At 45.2% G+C, this 20,961-nt stretch overlaps 1 protein-coding gene across 1 annotated transcript in view; it reads right to left on the reverse strand.

Moving 5' to 3' along the window:
* Positions 1–20,961, reverse strand: part of ACOT7 (acyl-CoA thioesterase 7) — a 97,448-nt gene that overhangs the window by 43,487 nt on the left and 33,000 nt on the right. The window contains exons 5-6 of the mRNA XM_065421319.1: positions 19,813–19,927; positions 14,014–14,100 (exon numbers count right to left, since the gene is read on the reverse strand). Coding sequence (XP_065277391.1) covers positions 14,014–14,100; positions 19,813–19,927 — 202 coding nt within the window. The remainder of the gene's footprint in view (positions 1–14,013; positions 14,101–19,812; positions 19,928–20,961) is intronic.

The raw sequence follows: 20,961 nt of genomic DNA on the forward strand, positions 1-20,961 counted from the left end.
CAATCCCTTTGTTATCTTAATCACGCTGCCTCTGTTTATAAACACAGTCCCTGCCCCAAGGCAGAAGTTACAGCACAGAACTCAGCAGATACCACACTCAAGCTCTGACTCCTGGGTGCTGAGCACCCACTATTTTTTTTTCCCCCGTGGGTGTTTGAGCCCCACAGCACCCACGGAGTTGGCACCTATGCTGACACCCACATGGTTCATCAGCAGGGTTGGAACCTTTAGATCCACTGCACAGACCTCTGCTACCTGAACTGAGTAACTGATAGCAGTAGTAGGCTGTCGCCCTCTTTGTGTACCAGCACTACTGGGAGATGAGACACTCAGGAATTTTGGGTTCCATGCCAGGCTCTAGTGGGGAATGTGCTCTAGGACACAGACTTCTGCCCTTTCCTGCCAAGCTTGATCCCTCCCGCACCCTCTCCTCAGTCTCTTCTCCACCCCCAGCTCCTTGCGCCAGTCCCATTCTCCTTGCCTACCCAGTCCCAGTCCTCCACTACCAGCTCCTGGTCCAATCTGTCTCCCCTCCCCTCTAATCCAACACTTCCCCCCAGGCTCCTCATTCACTCAGTATCTGCTAACCACATCCCTGGCTCCTCCTTTCTGGCTCCTTGCCTTGGTCTCTTTGCCCAGCCAGTCCCAGTTCTCCCCCAACTCATGGGGGGGACATTCAGCCTGGGGCACACACAGGGCATGTCAAATTTCAGCTCAAACAGCTACAGTTTGCCAAAAAGTTACAAGCACCTGAAAACAGGGAAGGTGTCAGGCAACGTTGATAGGCAGTGGTACCAGTCCCTTCTATAGTAGAAACCTGCTAATGGAAAAGCTGTTGCCACCCTAACTGTACTAACAATGCAGCAGTTACGACATTTCCTACAACCCACTTGCCACAGATGAAGGCATTTAAAGCATGTTCCCCTTCTTTTGACATCAATATTACTTTAGCACTAGCTTCTCAGACCATTCATTCTACAGAGCTGTCTGGATGTCTGGTGAAGGGAACTGATCTTTCGTGTATAAGCAAAGCTGTTTTATACAGGCAGCATTTATCATATCCTACTGTATGTCAGATGTTATAAATAGCCTAAAGATTCACTAACACAAGGAAAGTCTGCCACGTACAGTTTATTAAATATATCATTTTATGCCACTGGGATTTAGCCCTGCTTGGCCCAAAGCAGAGCACATTGTAAGATTCCACTGACAGACTAACTTACTAAAAATAGCACAGCAGTGCAAGCATACGAAAACCGTGACATGCTTTCCAGCTCCTTTTACTGCTTCAAAGAACAGGATGTGAGCTATAAAGTAACAAAATTGCATTTTCCTTCAAACAATAGTTTTTCTACCAACTATGGACAGTTCAGGGAGTAACATGGAGGTTTAACACCTTTATTTTCCCACCTCGGTATCTGCAAGCTTCTCAGCAGGGCTGCTGGAACAATTTGTAGAGTGGGGGGGCTGAAAGCCATTGAACCTGTAAATCCTGTATATAATGGAAATCCCTTCAAGCCAAGGGATGCAGCAGCTCCCCGAGCTCCAGCACCTATTAATCCACGTTCCTGACAGCATTGTGGGGACCTTTGACAAAGTGGGGAGCAGAAGTATTTGTGCCCTGTGCATGGCTTTAACCCTCAGTATCTCTGATTAAGCACTAGACCAAGATTCAGAGAGAAGCACAGAATTTACTGTACACACTGCTGTGTGAACTGTAAGTGTGTATATAGCTGTAGATGTTTTAATCTGTTTTCCTATTTTGTTATGCATATTTGTAGAATGCTTTGGGATCCTGAAGGATGGAAGGGGATGTGTACAGCTACACAAAGCCGCACATGAATTCCACACATTATCCTGGGACTGCTCATAGATCAGACAAAGATTTCCTCCCAACGCCAATATTCTTCTGCCCCAAAATCTCTCTGCACTTTGGATTATGGAACCAGAAACCCAACATTATATTCCCCGCCTCCCCCTTCATACAAGCAAAATCCAGAAAGGTACTAAACTACTTGCATCTCAAAGTTCTCTGAATTTGCCCAAAGTGGGAGAGCTCTCCTTTTACATCCCAATTCAATTACATTCTCCAGGCCCACTGCTCCCATTACAACTGTCAAACCTAGTTAGAGCAGAAAATGCCACATCAAGAAACCAAGACTTAAAGACAATATTTATTCTTATAAAATAACCAATCCCTCACTATTTGTCACATCTTCATTCTGGATCTTTGGCTTCTGCTGCACCCTCTATCAGTGCCAGAGTAACAGTAGGTTGAGGGGTGTAGGCTGGATGTTACCTACACTTTTGTCCACTGCAGTTAGTATTGATCTGACCTTTTACATTGTATTTGGGAACTCTCTTATCTACTTTCCCTTTCTGTACACACCTCTTTCCAGGTTCAGACTGTAAATCCTTGCTGTTTTCTTATTGCTCAGACAATGGATGCTGCCAACCAGGGGAACATTACTTCAGCAAATTACAGTAATTTCATGTTCTGTATTTATAATCTGAGATTTGCAATTTAAAAGATAACATAATTGTAGGATTTACATTTCTCAAATGTGTCACTTTTTTCTTTCCCACATTTAAAAAAAGCAGCCGTGCTTGGCCTAAACGTGAATCCAAACATCTGGTACTGCAGATATTTTTGAATGTAACATTTAACTGTCTGTGGATCTTAAGTTTTGACAGCATGTTGACTATCTTTGAAAACATTGTTAAAAATAGATCCTTAAAAAAAAAAAAAAACTTTTCAAAGACATCTGATGTATGACTAGGTCATGTTTTTCTTCAAACAGGAGCTACTGGAGTTGCTGGAGTGTTCTGAATTCATGAAGAATGCCTAACCTTAATTTGCCAACAGCAAAGAAAATCTTCCCCTTTTACCAATCAAAAGTTGGGTAATAGATGAATTGGGAAGTGTGTCACTGTATTATTTGTGTTATAGCAGTGCCTGGTAATTCCAGTCCTGGCCCTACATTCCATACTGCCAGCTGCTGTACAGACAGCGTACAGTCTTGGTGTCAGATAGGAAGACAACACAAACAAATGAAGTGGGGGGAATGAGGTAACAGTGAACAGAGCTTAGTGAGGAGGAAGAGGGAGGAGTCTCAGCTCAGCACTTGCCAAAACAAATGCCAGATGGGAGTGATTTGGAGGCATTACGCCAGGGGTAGGTTTCAAGGAGAGAGAGAACTATCTAACAGTAAACATTATCAAACTGAAGAGTAGGACTGGGTAGAGGGGAGTATTTCATTTATTTTATTCCATTTTTGATTGAAGGGTTTAGTTTTTTTAATTAATAGCCTGATCCAAAGCCCACTGAAGTCAAGAGGAACACTCATGTTCATGTCAAAGGGGTTTGGATCAGGCCATAGAGTAGGGAACAGCACGCTAAAAACCAGAATACCTGCCCCTGATTCTAACATTACACACCAAAATGATTTCAGATTAATTTAAGGCACCCAAAGTGCCTTCTGGGCTTTTAATGGGCAAGTTAAATAAGCCCCTCTGAAGTGGGGCTAAAAGTTTATCAAATGTAATTATCTATTTTTATATAGAGATATTTTAAAAGTTATATATAGATAGATATTTGTATAGATATTTTGATATCTAATTCACAAGAAGTCTTTTCTAGCATATTCTCACTGCTTGCATCTAGGGAATATTGCAGCATGTTTGTTACAATAAGGAGCCTTGCTGCACTTCTCTCTAAAAGGCTAAGTGGTGCCTGTTCCTGCAGTTAGCAAGCTGAAGGATTCCTACTGCTACAGAGAGGCCACCCCACCAAACAAGGGTTGGCACTTGGCAAGAGTGGGACCTGGGATTTCACTCAAACTCTGAATATCTAGATTAATTTATTCCAGGTATCTCTCCCCTACACACACACGGGGCAGCTCCAGGCACCAAGCGCATGCCTGGGGCGACAAGCCGCGGGGACCGGCCTGCCGCTGTGAGGGCGGCAGTCAGGCTGCCTTCGGCGGCATGCCTGTGGGAGGTCCGCCGGTCCCGCGGTTTCGCCAGCAATTCGGCGGCGGGTATGCCGAATCCGCGTTACCAGCGGACCTCCCGCAGGCATGCCACCAAAAGCCGCCTGACTGCCGTGCTTGGGGCGGCAAAATACATAGAGCCGCGCATGCGCACACACACACACACACACACTCGCACTCCTTACAACTGGAGCTGCCACCACAAGGATAGATGGATTGCTAGATTGGCTTAGTTTCATCTTGGTAAGTGCCTCCTTAAACTCAAACAAACTGCGGGTCTGTAACTGGTTAGTGGGATACCCCCACAGCAATGGTACACTTGGGAGATTATTTTACCTTTCTTCAGTAGCAGATCACCACCATGGTTAGAGCTGGACTAAACCTAAACTCTGACTTGCCATCGGATTCTGCTTTAAGTATATTATACTACCTATCACTACGCACAGTGTCACTGCCATTTGCTGTGCATGATATTCACTGTGCATCCTGTTAACTTACTTTTAAGGGAGATGGGGGGGGGGGGAAATCTTTGCTGGATTTTCCTTAAACCCAAAATAATCAAAGAGAAAAACATATTGATTTAGGAACCAAAGAGCTGCCAAGTGCTGACAAAGCTTTGGGCAGGAAAGCTTTCTGTTGGGGAGAATAGAGAAACAATTATGTAGTTTTTACTTTCAGGAGATACGGAAGTCGTGTCTTCAGGAGTGCTTCCCACTCATCCATAAAATGCACTAGAACTCAGCACCTCTGAAATTAAATGGACACATTCAAGCTGCAAGGACTTTCACTATGTGAGTTTACTTAAAATGGCTAACAAGGAGTCAAAGCCCAACAAGAACTTATACAGCTTGTTACTTAAACAGGTGGCTCAGAGACAATATATATATATATGCATGAAGTGTTAGCTGGCTAAACAGAGGATATTGTGTCTCAAGAACTGACCACACACCACACTATTCAAGAAGAGTCTCCTGCACCAGATGAGACAGAAATGCCAAACTCAGCATAGGCAGCCACTGAAGAGGACTATTAAGGAAATATGGTTGAAATAAGCAATTGGCTGTATGGCTGCGACTCACTACCACCACTTCAGTGGTCCATGGCAAGTGTATAATGGATGTCTGTCTACTGTGCTGGACAGGTGTCCATGTGCAAAGCCACCATCACAACTGTCACCAGAGGTGGCTTTTGATTTCAGGCTCTCCCCGTGTAGCTTGCAAGGATGAAGAGAAGTGTCATAATGATGTATGGCTTAGCGCTACAGCTGTTTGCTTGCATCCCATCCTGTATATTGGAGTTCCAGTTATGAATTCGCTCCACTTCTCATGCCAAGTGATTTAAGTTCTTTCCCACAGAAACACCAGTGTTATGTGTACAGTTACTGATAGCAGCAGCAGCAATGTACATGCCCTAGTTGTGGGAGAAGCAGATCCCCCATCCCACATTCTGGTTCTCATCTAGCTAATCTCCTTGATCAGTCAGAGCAGGGTTCATTTCCACAGCACAAGGATTGCTCTGGAGAGGGAGATAACAGTTTAGTACAGACTAGCTCTGAAAGAGACATATGTGCATGTCTCTCTGCTTTTCCACGTTAGCCATTATTGCTAGCCTGTCACAGACAAATGAAATCACATTAACCCTGATTTAGAAGAGGGCTTGAAATGCAGCATCCCATTACTCTTCAGCTAAAGCCAATTAATCACACCCCCACAGGGCCCATCAAGTCCCTTGTTCAAATCACAACAGCTACTTACTAGGAAACAGCTACACACAGAAACCTCAGCCAGTGCCTGTGTGCAAGCAGCTCTGGGTAAAACGAGACACTGACACTTGCAGGGCAACAATGGCTGCACACAGACAGACTTCCAGCGCTCTGTTCCAGAGCCAAGTGTTGTGACTTAAGTCATCGACACCCAACCCTTACTGTCCAGCCTCTTCCACCCCAGCAAGGCTGGGGAAGGTCAGCGTAATAAGTCTTGACCCTTATTCCATAGATGCCTACGTTGACGGTCTTCCTCTGTGTAGTGCACACCATCCATCATACTGAGTACCAAGGAAAGGGTCAGCAGACGCCGCTTTTTCGTACCCGACAGGCCTTACTCTTTCCCTGATCACCAACAGCCTGCTCTCTTTTGACGCTGGTAAGGAAGCTTCGCCTGCTGGAGCCAGCCTTTCCTCCCTTTGATTTCTAATAGAAAGTGGACTCTGATGTGGTCTGGCCAGAGTCTCAGCCACTCCCTATCTACATGGAATTTCCTTCGCACTCTGAATTCACAGCCAGCTTCTTCCAGGTGCCGGTGGAGTAAAGAGGAGTCGTGTCCTGTCTGTAGGGAGCCAGATGGGCTTTATGCAGCAGTTTCTCCTCATGAGCAGGCTCCAAACACCATTAACAGGCAGGAATCTGCCTCTTCTCTCGCAGTCCAAGGGTCTAGCAATGAGAGAGTCTTAACTCAACTAGTCCATCTGCAACTCCTCCCCTTTGGCCGAAGGAAAGCGATTGCCTACAGTGGGTTGGCTCTAGTTAGACCAGCAAAGCAGCTAAAAAGTCAAAGTGGCCCTGATTCCTGGTAATGATGTAAACCTTCCACTAGACTTCCAAGCGATCCGGACTGCCTGAGCAGCAGGCTAGAACCCTTGTTTGCTGAGAAAGCATTTGCAAAGCAAGGTGCAATTTGCCATCAATGTTACTGATTGGAATGTTCTTCAGGGCTACCACTCCGCAGGTCTGATTTGGCCCCACCCTCCCTGAATAACCCCACTCTAGGCAAGTGGGACAATGCACAGCCGAGTATTATTCACTAGAACAAGGATGGCAGAATTAGGCCCTAAGTTTGGCTCTTTACAGGGCTCCCTCTCCCCCTTGCTGGATACACACAACCCATTAACCCTAAAGTTATCCACAGGCAACAGCTCATGTGAGGCCTGAACGGGAGATCAACATCTGTAATAAGTCTGGGAGACAAATACCAAAAGCAACTAGACTAACTCTGCCCAAGTTTAACTCGACAGGAAAGTCACCGTGCAGGGCTATCAACTCGAAGAAGCCTGGCAGCCTTCGAGCTATGCCTACCCTATTAGAAGTAATGTGATAAAACGTCGTCTCTCTGGGAGCATCCCCTTTGCTTTCCTCACTTCCTCCGCACCCACACAGGGCTCAGCGTGCAGGAAGCTCCCTGTGGATGAAGCCATTCCACTGTGCTCAGCATGTCTGCCAGGGAGGTAGGGTCACTTAACCAGTATGCATTCTTCTCTTCCAACCTCCGAACTGAACAGGCTGCTGGCATTGAGTTCTCAGTCACCACTGGCTGAAGAAGAACTGGAGACCCTGTGCTGCACAGCCATGAGGCTGTCCCCAAACCATTCCACCAACCAGAGCTGAAATAGCGGGGATAGAATGTTTTGGGGGTGGACAGAAGTAGGATGTTGCCAAGCTAGGTTGGATCCTGAAGCAAGCAGCCACATGATAAACAGGGCTTTTAAAGGGGGACCTTGACCTGCCTTCCCTTAAACACCAGCATATTCACTTTATAGGAAGTGCTTGTTTTCCCCAGACTGTTTTAATGACATAATCCCCGGTGGCAGAGGAATGCTTGGCAATGATGCGTTACTATAGTAATCACTCATTTGATTATCACCACAAATGGTACCGATTCACCTGCTGGAAGATACAATATTTCTTCCTTTTTGATTAAGGAACTCTCTCAATAATGGAATCACCATCACTGCTCTAATTGTTTCAACTTTTACATACACAACTGCAGTTGCGCTGAAGAAATCACGGTTTGATGTTAGTGACTCCATGAGAGCCCTACAGTTACAGGCATTAGCCACTGTGACTAACACAGCATGAACTCGATCAACTGCAGACCTTACAAGTGGCTAACTAACTCTGTCATCCACAGTCCAGCAATATTGCCATCCCCAAGTTTTCAAAGGAGTCATGACGCAGGCTCCCCCAAATCGATATTAGCTTTAAAAGAATTTTAAAATAAATTTGAAGTTTTCATTTGCCTTCTGTTTTACACCTTTCAGCGTCACTCAGATCCCATTTTGAAGCTTTTCTCTATAACCATGAGTGCTAGAAATGGACATTTTAAAAGGAAAGCTGAGCTCCACCAGCAACATCATTCTGCATGGAATGGTTATTTACTCCTGTAATACTTCCATTCTCTGATTGCTCCTTCTTGACTTCAGAAACAAACAAACCAACCTTGCAAGAGTTGGCAACACCAGGTAAGGCACCCAGTAAAATCAACGTTCCTGCACGCAGCGCCAGAGCAACAGCTCATTTCTCCACTGCTACAACTGATCACGCAGCGAAGGGTTACTCCTCTAGGAGTGATTACATTAATGTTCCGTTACAAGCTCCCAGCTGCTCACTGAACGCTTTATATGCATTCTCAAAACACGACTTCGCGTTCACAGCCCAACAGGGCAATAAAGGGCCCCCACTCCTCCCTACAGAAGCAGGCATACAAAGGAACCCTTCTACTGAAGAAACCAGCATGAGAGGAGGGAAAGAGCACTGCCTGCTTTACGTTACTCCCTTTCTTCTGAATTTAGTTTACTCCTTTGAGCCCTCAGAGCCAACCAGCAGCTGGGCAGCATAGCTCAGTATTTCAGAAAATGGACAAAGACACCAAGTCTGGTCAGACAGCGCAGAGCAAACCCTTGATTTCAAAGCCTCCACGCTCACCAAGGCAGAGACGGGAGCAGAAATTCAACCTTGTATGGAAGTATCCTATTAACATTACGTGGGACCCAAATTCTTGTTGACCAAGTGAAGTGAGATCCAAAACTCAATGGCATGTCTGGCTGCCTATCTGTAATGCGATCACTTCTGAATCCAGTATGTGATCAACTCCCAAGTACCAAGGAATGTTCTAGGCATCAATGGGAAAGAGCCTGTTGAGTTTGCGGACAGATTTTCATCGTTCCCATTTGGTCATAGGAGCACTGGGAGAAAAGAATACGGCCAGTCACCACTCATTCCCTCATGTTTGTTTGCATACTTCAAACCCATTGGTTGAAATGAGTCAGCAAATGAAACTGCGGGTGAGGACTGAGTGCTTCGGCAGCATGGGGGGCAGGGGTACAGGACCGGAATAGCGAGGCCTGCTTCAGATTAGGATCCATGTTGGCTGAGTAGAACAAGGCTGGAAATTTGCATGATGTCTCCCTTCATGCTATAACTGACTTAAGCAAGATCATTTACCTTTCCAAGCGCTGACATTAATACAGTGGCATACGAAAGAGAAATGAGAACCAAGTACGGCATTGGTTTTCACTCCATTTGAAGGGTATGGAGATGTCTGACAGACAAAGGTAGAGTTAGGAAGCGGAAGCGCTCGTATTACAATGTCTTACAAACAGGGAAAAGTCATTTCAAAAACTCTTCATTTTAATGAGCTTGGGGGAAATGCCTTCACTTCAGATGTATTTATTGAGTAAGAGCAGCAGCTGAAGACATTTGAAAATGCAAAAGCAAATTAGAATGAGTCAGTAAAGTTTCAAATGAATTTTCTTAAGGCAAAAACTTGTAAGTACAGATTAAAGCTAGAGGTTGAATTTAAACAAGGTTCAAACAGTACACTGAACATCACATTTTCACAGCAGACATCACTCCACAGCTTTGGTGGGATTTTTCCAGGACCCTGTGACTTACACGGGGTTTTAAATAGAACATGGTGCTGTGTTTGTTGCAGCATCTGTTGCTTTATGCCACTTAACCCTCACAGCTGCTAATTATACCTTGATTTCTGGTGATGATATCCCAGTTATATTTTTGTTTAGAAGAGGAGCAGGAAACTGGATACATTTGCCTGTACAACCCTATTGAAATTGCAGGTGCTAGAAACTGAAGGCTTTCATTCCACAAGTTCTGGAATCAGACTGTGCACATCTTCACAATGTGCTATCAGCAACATCATTCTGCATGGAATGGTTATTTACTCCTGTAACACTTCCATTCTCTGATTGCTCATTCTGGATCTTGTCATGAGAGCAATGAATTGGGCCTGATTACATCTGTATACTGGAGAAAGTAGAGCCATCAAGTTTGTTTTGCTTACTAGCAGGTTGGACTTAAATTTGTTAACTCAAAAGTAAGGGTGTTGCTTTCTCCTACAACTCATCCAACATCTCCCTTCCTTTATGTTAAGCCAGATTTGATTTGCTCTTATGTGATCAGTACTTAAGGGCACACCTCTCAATTTAAAAACTAAACTCTGCTCTAATTTATTCCCGTCAGCTATCAAATTCTCTTCTACATGAGAGAAACCAAAAGTTTAACTATTCACATCAATTTAATGTGGAGGTATGGCTGGCTGCAGGTTTCTGCCGTATTCTAGAGCCGGATGTTAGTCACTTCACCTTTGAGTTCCATCTATACAGATGGCATTTACATTTTAGATCTACAACATTGACAATACTAAGTCTGGTTAAGACATGACTGTGCAGAGCTTTTGTTAGCCAAAGGCACCAGACTGTTTCCCCCTCAATGTATACTTCCATTGCCAGAAGCCAGAACCCTTATAAATTAATATGCAGAGATTGCCAACGGACAGGCATTGCTGATGACACTGAGGGCGGATCTCATTTGCCTAAGCCTTTGTTTCCCCAATTTTAGCGTAATCTAACAAAGGAAAACTATTCTTAAATGGACAGACTAATCAAGTCAAAGGACCAGCTTCTTTCATCTTGCAGTAACTTTAGACAAACCCTGACTGAAAATGAGATTCTTAGTGAGCAACATTAACAAACAATTATTTGACATGTAGTAGACAATAAACATAACCAGAACAGTGGCTTGATCCTGTGCTAAGACAGGGTGAAATAAAAGCCGCTATTTTGTTATGATAAACTGGAAACAATCTAACTCCCATTTTCTGTCACCTGCCCAGAAATTTTTTTTGGAAAGTTTGATTAGACAGGATTTGACTAAGTTTGAGGGCTAAAAAACCTTGCTCATAAAAAATTTGACACTCTGTTTAAGAGCTGTACAGACACTGCCGGGGTATTTGGAAGATGACACGTGGCAGGGAGATTGCAATTCTCAGGGGGCAGTACAAGTAATTTTGACTTGGCTAAGTTATGACATGTAGAACCCTATTACTGTTTGGGTTATTTTTGTGATCACTCTAACCCAGGGGTTCTCAAAAGTTATCGTATCATGACCCCCTTCTGACAACAAAAATTACTACCTGACCCCAGAAGGGGGGGACCAAAGCCTGAGGCCCACCACCCCAGGTGGGGGGGGTGTCAAAGCCCAAAGGCTTCACCCCAAGGCAGAGGGGGCTCAGGCTTCGGCTCTGGGCCCCAGCAGCTCTTAGCCAGTCCTGGCGACCCCATTAAAATAGGGGCATGACCCACTTTGGGGTCCTGACCCACAGTTTGAGAACTGCTGCTCTAACCTCAATATACACAGCTAAAGCTACTCTCTGGATGCCTGACTAACTTAAGAGCACATGAAAATGTAGTAGGAAGGTCGACAATAAGTGAGGCTAAGGGCTTCTCCATTTCTTCAATGTGGCTATGCCCCAAATCTCTAAGACTGGTTCCAGTGTCTGCAACAGGAGGAACACACCTGGTTCCCCAAATTGGCGTGAGGTAATGAAGACATTTCATTTGCATAACATGACATTTTAGCAAACAAAGAAGCTAGCTGAATATTCCCATGCACTTTAACACTTCACAAGGAGCAACTCTACACTCCTTCCATGTAGATAAAGGGGCATGGCCATTTAATGGCTCTGCAAAGAAAGCATTTATTGAATTACTGCTTCACTGGAGTGTTTGATTTATTTAGTTTCAGATTCCTTTGTAAGTAAATGAGAAAATTGCACCACTCCATTATCTTGAGACCATTACTCCGTTCATCCAGTCTCAATACTGCCCCACGGCATGCTCTGTTCTCTACTATAGTAGATAACTGCTTGGTGTTATTAGGCACAGCTTATGAATCAATCGTATACACAACACACTAAAACAAGTAAATGGTGTATTGTGAAGCTGCTGCTAAACAGATCCCAAATACCAGTTGAAGAGTGAGCATATGTCAGTAAAGACTTCTTTGCATAAATTGACAAAAGTGTTGCAATTTGTAGAAAGTTGAAAGTAATTTAGCATCTAAACATTCCTTCCTAGTCTGAATGCAAGTTAACAGGCACTTGACTGTTATTGATCCTTCCAGAATACCAACAGTAGTGGCTCATGCAGATATCAAACTCCATATTAGTGAATAAGTTTCACACATTGGAACATTAAAGTTGCAGTCATTTTTGCATGGAAATGGCATTATAAAACTACTTTTTGAAGTGAGCCGAATTCCAGAGATCAAGACACACGAGGGGGTAAGGTAAGGAGAAAGTGTCATGCAACAGCGTCCAAAGCAACAGGGTCACCAGTTAGGGAATTTTATTGCAGTTGAAGTCACTAAAACTGAAGTACTAGGAAAATCAGAGCTGGAAAAACAGTTTCTTCAATACAAATAAAGTACTTTACAGTACAAGCATTAACTAATCCAATTCCTATAGAAGTACATACCACAAAAATCTATTTAATAACGTAACAATCTGAGCATGTGTGTTTAGAATTGATGCACCACCGTGGCTATGCAATACTCTCTCCTTGGGCAGCACTTGCAGAGCTGGTATCACACACCAATGTAGATGGGAATTTAGACACGTCTCTCTGAGAAGTGCTCATAGGATCTCAAACAATTCTCAGCACGGCCTAATCTAGTCTGTTCTCACAGACTCACTTCGGATCTTCACACAGTGCCTCGCATGAGTGCCTGGGCCACAACAGGGGCTCCTAGGTGCTACCACACTACGAATAAAAAAAAATTATATTTTCCCACTTCTGTTCTTCTGTAAGAGCCCCCAAGGGTCCGTTTACACCACCCACGGTAATGAGCCTCCCAGCCTGGGTTGACAGACTTGGGTTGGCAGGGCTCGCACTAGCAGTCTAAAAATAGCTGTGCAGACCACACTCTGAAGCTGTGGCTGGGGCCGCAGCTTGGGCTCAGAAGCCTAGGGACAGGGCTAGCTTCAGAGCTCGAGCTGCAGCTCAGGCCACAGCTTCAAAGCCCCATTTTCAGCTGTTTTTTTAGAGCGCTAGCGCAAGTCCTGCTGTGACGAAGTGGGACTGTTCTTAATGTTTTCCTCAGTTTCCCCTATGCAGTTCTTAAGTATCTAGGTGGTGGGATAAGGGTGTATGGTTGCTGCAGAGCAAAGGGCCAGTGTACATAAATGCCCGACACTCTGTCTTCTAGCAACTGATGGCCTGGGCCCCTCCTCTGCAAAGGCGCCAACTGAAGGTGTTGGAGACAAAGGGATCAGGTGACCTCCTGGCCTGGGAAAGAGACAAAGCCCAGAGAAGGAGGGGCTGGAGGGGAGTTTGGAGCTAGCTGGGGACTGGAAGGGAGGGCAGACGGGGGTCTGCCTCGCTGGGCCCCAGAATGGACCCGGTGGAGGGGTCCCGTTCGCTGGACCTACAAGCTCTGTTTTAGACTGTGTTCCTGTCGTCTAATAAACCTCTGTTTTACTGGCTGGCTGAGAGTCACGTCTGACTGCGAAGTGGGGGGTGCAGAACCCTTTGGCTTCCCCAGGACCCCGCCTGGGCGGACTCGCTGCGGGAAGCGCACGGAGGGGTATATGCTGAATGCTCCCAGGAGAGACCCAGGAGGTGAAGCCGTGTGAGCTTCTTGCCCTGAAGACGGACTGCTCCGAGGGAGAGGAGGCTCCCCAAAGTCCTGACTGGCTTTGTGGGGAGCAGTTCCAGAGCATCGCCTGGGGACTCCGTGACACCTGCCAACCCAAGGCTGCTGACCCAGGCTGGGAGCGCACTGCCACGGGCTGTGTAAACGGACCCGATGTCAGAGCGTGATTTCATTATGCTGGGTATTAAGAGCCTTTAAATTTATTGTAATTTAGTTCTTGCTGAACAATAGCCTGGCGGTTGAGTTCTAAAGTTACACATCACACACTTATGCAACCATGGTAAAACCAGAGCTACTCACCTCCATGTACAAATCCATGGAGAGTGCAGTCTGATGGGCCCACCAGATGGATCAGGCTGGACTGGCTATAGCCTACAGTGTACGGCTCTATGGAAAGAAAAAACAGAGGTCAGACCTACTACATAAAGGATTCAGACTCTAATCATCAGAATTCCGAATGACGTACAAGAATGCCATTAAGAGGCTGAAGCAGACTTTTAGCTCACCTTATACAGGACAAAAACTTTGTGCTACCTTATTAAAAATTGTGATGTACATTTAAAGTCAGCAAGTCTTTGAAAAGAGGGAAGGCCATTTGACACACAAAGGTTAGCTGTGGTCAAACTAAACATCTTTCTTAAGCTACAAACTTGGCTTTATTTTTAATCTAGATCTTCACAATAAGTGAACATTTGAAAATCAGTAGTTTTAAAGTTATTCCTATTTCAGTTTGACAATTGCATCCTGAGCGGAGCCATCTTAACCAAAGCAGCCCTGAATCGAGCCCATTCTTGCCTGCCTGCTGCCTCACACGATACTCCCTGCTCTCAGCCCCACCTCTACTGCCCTTGCTGTTCCACCAAACTGCTTCTGGAAAGGTCTTCCAGTTCAGAACGGATCAAAGGCCTGCGAAATGGCTTCAGCCGCCAAACCCAACGTCAACATTTCTAAACCTCAGTTTGGTGGGAGAGAGCAAGAGATTGTGTGTATGCGTGTGTGTGCACGTGGGTGTCGCTGAATTCAGTGTGTGTTTGTTTCAGTGCCACAGATCATAAAAAAGATTCTGAAAATAATGTGCTGGGAAACCAATATGCTAAAGGACTCAGCCTACAGCCCAGTGTTAACACTTTCTATTTTTGTACCCACTTGTAACTGCAGGTGCAACTGGTATCTGAACTGATCACTGGTGCTTCATATGCAGGTGCATTGAAATGTCTAAGTGAAAGATTTTGCCCAAATATGATGGTAAAGAAAATTGCATTTAAAAGCCTATGTTCAGTGAGAAGTTTGTACTAACTTTGGCTTATATTTAGAAAAAAGTAAATCTGGTAGACAATTGCTTGTCATTATGGCCTTCAACTCAATAACCCAAGTAACAGTAGAACAAATAGCATTTAAAAAATCTCTCCTTAATGTGTATTTTCCAGCTACATCAACACAACACAGTGTCAATTAACTGAAATAGCCTTACCTTTATTCTGTCTATCTGTGAGGCAAGGAGAGCAAAGAAAAAAGGTATATAAGCAGCTTTCATTATCTTGGTACCCTCTTTTAGCAAACAGATAACGGAGAACAGCCCCCCCCCCCCCCCATGTGTGCTAGAACTGCAGGTCTGTAGAGTCCCCGTGCATTGTGAAGTTACAGAATTCTATCTTCATGGGCTCGAACAGTAAAGGAATTCAGTGTTGGTAACAGACACTTTATTGGGAGCCCCAAAGAATGAAGTCTATCCACACAACAGTTACTGCCCAGCAGACGGGCAGACTTCTCCATGCCAGCCCAATGTGGAGGAAATGCCCATGAGTAGGAAGTCAAGTCAGTCTTCATGCCCATTCAGTTCTAGATCTGTTTCAACTCAGGGATTTCCATCAGTGTCTATTGTGACGGTGATGTCGAACGTAGACACTTGTCCAATTTCACACAGGAAGCCAAATGATAGTTAATGGCTTTCCACCACTGCCAATGGGGGCCAGATTTGAACCGGTGGCTAAAAAGCCAAGGAACAGCTCCTATATCACTGTGAATCCCCTGATCTACCCAGGTCCTCACCTCAGACACTTTTTGAGACAGGCGTTGATACCAGTGTCTGAATGTGTGGCTGTCCAACTTGCATTTCCCACTGCTGCCATTTGGGACAGTAGTTGCGGGGACGGGGAGTACAAAGCCTGGGCATGCCAGCTCCCCCTTCACCTCCGAGCACTGGCAGATATTGTAAGTATTCAGGCTTTCAGAGCAGCTGTGCATGCAGCCAGATGTGTTGCTAACGTTCACACTTATTAAAAAGTTAAGTTTTCCTGATCTTTAATGAGGAAAGTTTGTCACTGCTGTAAAAATTAACAAGCCATTTCATCTTCACCTGGGTATAGACATGTGGCGTAGCAAGGGAAACTGTTTATAAAACCTATCGGGCTCTGGAACGAGACCAAAGGAACGCAGTTGCCCCTTGTGATTTGTTGCTAGGCAACAATTGTCCAAATGCCTGAAACCGTGTACTGGTCTCAAATTTTAAAGGTAGTTAAAATTAAGCTGTAGAGAAAGAGCCTCTATTCAAAATGGGAAAAACAGTCTGCATGTCATCTCTTTCATAACGCCACCTCAGAAAGGGACTTACAAGTTTACAAGTCACATGCTCTAGCAGCTTCTCAAATTATATTTCAGATCTCACAACGTTATTTTAGAGTACAGACTTGCAGCCAGAGACACTTGAACAAAGCCAGAATTGTCTTTTCTAATCCACAGATGCACACTCTTGGATTGCACATGCTATGCCACGTGAGGGCTATAAATAGCCGAGCGCAGCAGCTCAGCTCCTCAGTGCTCCGAACTTCCAGTGTCAAACCCAACTGCTCCCTGAAGACAAGCAAGGCAGATGGAGGGGCGGTCTCTGAAGGGGCAAACTCAGGAGGCCTCAGGCTACAGGTAAGTAACCTAGTTTAGTCCATTATTAGTTTTCCCACCTGGAGACTAGTCGTCTGGGAGACTGGAAATCACTGCCCTTTTACAGTGATGGGCAGACACACTCCTATCCAAGTGCATGGAGAGATCTGGGTTTCTGATTACAGAAGGCATAAGTCGATAGAAAATTCTCCTGTTGGCAATAATGGAGGCAAGAATTCCAGGAGGATAATGGCTTCCTTAAAGTGAGCTCTCTCACCTGGGAAGCGGCACTTTGTAGGAGTGAGGAGGAAACAAGCAGCTCTTATAAAGCACGCAATAAGGACACAGCATGGGGGGAGCCTTTTAGAATTGCATGAGACGTCACCTGGGCAGTGAGAAATCAGACATGGAACCCAAAGCCGGCTAGCGAGTCAGAATTTTTGAGACGAAGGGGCAGCCAGTATAAGAATGTCCCTCATGGAATGCCAGGAGAATTCCAGATGCTCTTTGATGATCTCCAGACACACCTTGACAACTCCAGCCAAGAGCATTCGATCTCATAGCTACACACTGAAAGGATCTCCAACACTGGCTAGCCGAGTCCAGGAGTTATGTTAAGTGGCATAAGATGGGTTTCTTCAGCAAGTGCACGCAGAGGGAAACCAGATTCTCCAGCAACAGATGAGTAAGATGCGTGAGTGAGTGAGGCCGTTCAACCATGCTAACGTAACGCCCAACACACAGATTCAGATGACAGAAATGAACGTTTTTCTACTGAAACCAAGCTCTAGGTATTGCAATTCTCACGATTTTATGACTAGCAATTTTGGGGTGTTTTTTACCACCTGTCTTATGAAAACCATGATGACAGGCCCAACTCACAAATTTTCCAACTCACCAATATTCAAAACGGCCACCATCTCCCATTAACATGACTGGGGCTGAAGCCAGCAAGATGGCTGGCTGCCACCTTCCACTGTTTTCAATGACATGGAAGCCCTGGCCACACGCAAAATGGCTGCCACTGTACAGGTCAGGCAGCGGAACAGGACAGACGGAGGAGCAGCAGTGACACTGAAAGATGAATGAGAGGGAGCAGAGGACATGGTGGGCAGTGGTGGAAGCTGAGGGGGGTGCAGAGAACAGTGATGGGATGGCAGCTCCCACATCTTGGGGGTAGTGGTGGGAAGGAGACTCCCCTCCGAACAGCCAGGGGAAGAGACAGTGTTTCCAACTCTCAGGAACAGATTGCAAATCACGGGATTTTGGCCCCTGCAGCAGGCACAGTCACCGTGACGCAAGAAGATCCTCAGATCCCACAATTTTCAGGGATGGGCACAGAAGCAGAACTCTGTATGAGAGCCTTGGGGAGGGGACAGATCTGCCCTGCCTGCATGGCACTAGATCAGAGAGGGCCCTGGGGCAGCAGGAGGTAGAGAAATGTTGCTGCGAGGTGAAGACAGGAATGTCAGATGGATGTCAGCTTCTCCTACCTCAGGGGTCAGGAAGGGGTAAGTGAAGTCTTCATCTGAGCAGCCAGGGAGAGGTATGCATTTTTGTGCACATTAAAGGTTGACTTTTCAACCTGAAATTCTCTCTCACACATTGGCAGAGGAATAGAGGGGAGTTAAAAAGTCAAGACAATTTAAAAAATACTCATGTTTGTTAGTCTATGATTTTTTGGGGCCAATCATGATTGATAGCCTGAGTCATGAGCTTTGATCTCTTGAGGTTGGCAATACCTTATCTTGACAATCTCCAGGGAAAGACCACCACATCCTGGTCTGAACAGCCTTTAAAAAGCAGGGGTGATGGTCAGGGATGAGCAGGGAACCATCCTTAAAAGGTCAGGGTATGCCAGGAATAGAACTAGTCATCCTGACGGTCAGGTACTGATGGGAACGTCTGGGGCCCGGGATGGAAGAGGCCAGTGTGTCTGGCACAGCTACACATACATCTGAGTGGAGCGGGCAGCCACGAGGTGTGATGAACACGTCAGGGTGGGAGCTGAACACAGGCTGTTACAATGCCAGTCTTGCAGAAACAGGAAGAGAACGAATTGCAGGGCTGCCTCTCCTGTAGCCTAGAACAGGAGCCTGTCTATTTGCAGGCATTCCTAGAGCACACATCACCTGCGGGGAATCACAAGTTAACGAGAAGGAATATGGAGCAGTGGTACGTCCAGGGAAAGTGTTCTACAACTCCTGGGTTTACGGACTGGGAAGACAGGTGCCACCTGCAGTTTGAGCAGGATCTTGCATGGGGGGGAAAAAAAAAATTATGAAGAACCAACATGCCAATATTAACCCTAAGAACTATTTTCCTCTACCAGTAAGTCATGGAAGAAGTTCCTCCCAAGCCCTTCTACCAGGGCCAGAGGATGAAGTGAGGGGAAACGGAAAGGTGGGTTGAGGCGTTCCATTAATCTTGTGTGTATGAAGAGGTATCCGACTAGCCTTTAAAACTCTACTTCGTTCCACACCCTCCGAACTGGATGCCCCACAGTCTGAAGAGGGCAGACAGTGTTGTCTAGTGGATAGAGCAACAGAATTTGACTCTATCCCTGGCTCTACCACTGGTCAGCTGGGTGACCTTGGGCAAGACACTTCACTTCCGTGCCTCAGTTTCTCCATCTGTAAGATGGCAGATCTGATCCTTACCTCCTTTGTAAAGGACGGAGATCAATGGATGAAAAGCGCTATATAAAGAATTAGTTATTGGTAATATACCCAGGTAGTGTGTCAACATGTTCTAAGCAGTATGAGGGTAACAAAACAAGGCTGAAAATTCAGAGGAAACTTGGCTCCCTATTAGTAAAGTACAGGTCTCCACCACAGCCCAAAGTCAGCATGTTATAAGAACTTACAGAACAGTTTTTTCAGTTTCTTCCCCAGAGTCCTAAGTTAACTGCCCCACAGAGATGGAGGCCTCAGACCGACTCTCGGGCTCTCATCCTGGAGTCTGCAAACAAGTTTTGAGGGTTTCAGTCACCCTCTTTTCTTTTAGGCAAACAGGAATGGGGCCCAAAACCTTTTTCAGTTACAACCTGGAGTCACGGGACAGACAAGGTGGAGAACTCGTGTTTTGGTGCAGTGAAGACCTTACTCTACCAAGTTAATATTCAGTCTTATCCTACTAGTTTGGAAGCCTGAGATAAGGAGAGTGTGAAGAATTTTGCAAGCTGATTTCTTAAGAAATCAGCTCTCTGGCTGCCTGCATTACCTGGGTTGAAAACAGGGAAGATGAGGTCTCCATTTCTCTGTTTAGTTACCAGTCGTTCCAGTTTTTGCTCTTCGTAGCGTTTCTTTCCTTCCTCCTCCAGCTCTTTCCACGCGTACTGAAGGGAAAGAACACACAGGTCACACAGTGTATTGCTTGGCTAAAAGACAAGTTACGCACCAGAGGAAAGGCCAAGGATGTGTGACTGGGGACCCACAGCTGAACAGGTACTGCCCTCGTTACTCTGCCAGATGCCGAGAGATTCCATGGCTGCCCTAGCTATCACATAAAACCAGATCTGCCCAATGACTATTAGTGCAGGGGCAAAGACGCAGAGCCCCAGACTGGCTTGTGAGGGGGGAAATGGGTGATGTGCACAGCCACTCGCTTCCTCTTCTATGCCAGAATCGCTAGTGTTTATCAGTCACTTGCTGCCAGGCCTTCTTGCCCTTGGAGGTGTAACAGGTGGAAAGATTCAACAGCCTTCAATGCAGCCTGTCACTTTAGTTCTCAGCCCTTAACTGAGGCCATGCACATCTTGTTCACAACATTCATTCACTCCTGGATGTGCATATACCTTATTGGTTTTCAGACTGATGGATTTCCTTGCTTCATTTAGGTGACATAAAACTTTGCTACTTTTTCTAAAGAGGACCAAGGCAAGTAAAAAGGAAGGCACAGCTGGTGTGCCTGCAGACAGACCACAACCGTTCATTTTTATAAGTTATGTTATCCTAGTGTCTACAAAGCAATGCAGCTGTTTCATTATTGTAACAACACACCATCTTTGACTGAATCACTGACCTCTCCATAGGACTGGAATAACTTGAGCACATCTTACACACCCCTACACCTTGTACATGTTCTAACTAGGGCTGTCGATTAATTGCAGTTAAAGCAAGTGATTAACTCAAAAATTAATTGCAATTAATCGCAGTGTTAAACAATAGAATACCAATTGAAATTTATTAAATATTTTGCATGTTTTTCTATATTTTAATATATTTCAATTACAAAGAATACAAAGTGTACAGTGCTCAACTTTATATTATAAATATTTGCACTGTAAAAATAAAATAGTATTTTTCAATTCACCTCATACAAGTACCGTAGTGCAATCTCTATCATGAAAGTGCACCTTACAAATGTAGA

Source organism: Emys orbicularis, chromosome 22, assembly GCF_028017835.1.
Source record: "Emys orbicularis isolate rEmyOrb1 chromosome 22, rEmyOrb1.hap1, whole genome shotgun sequence".
NCBI classification, from domain to species: Eukaryota; Metazoa; Chordata; order Testudines; family Emydidae; genus Emys; species Emys orbicularis.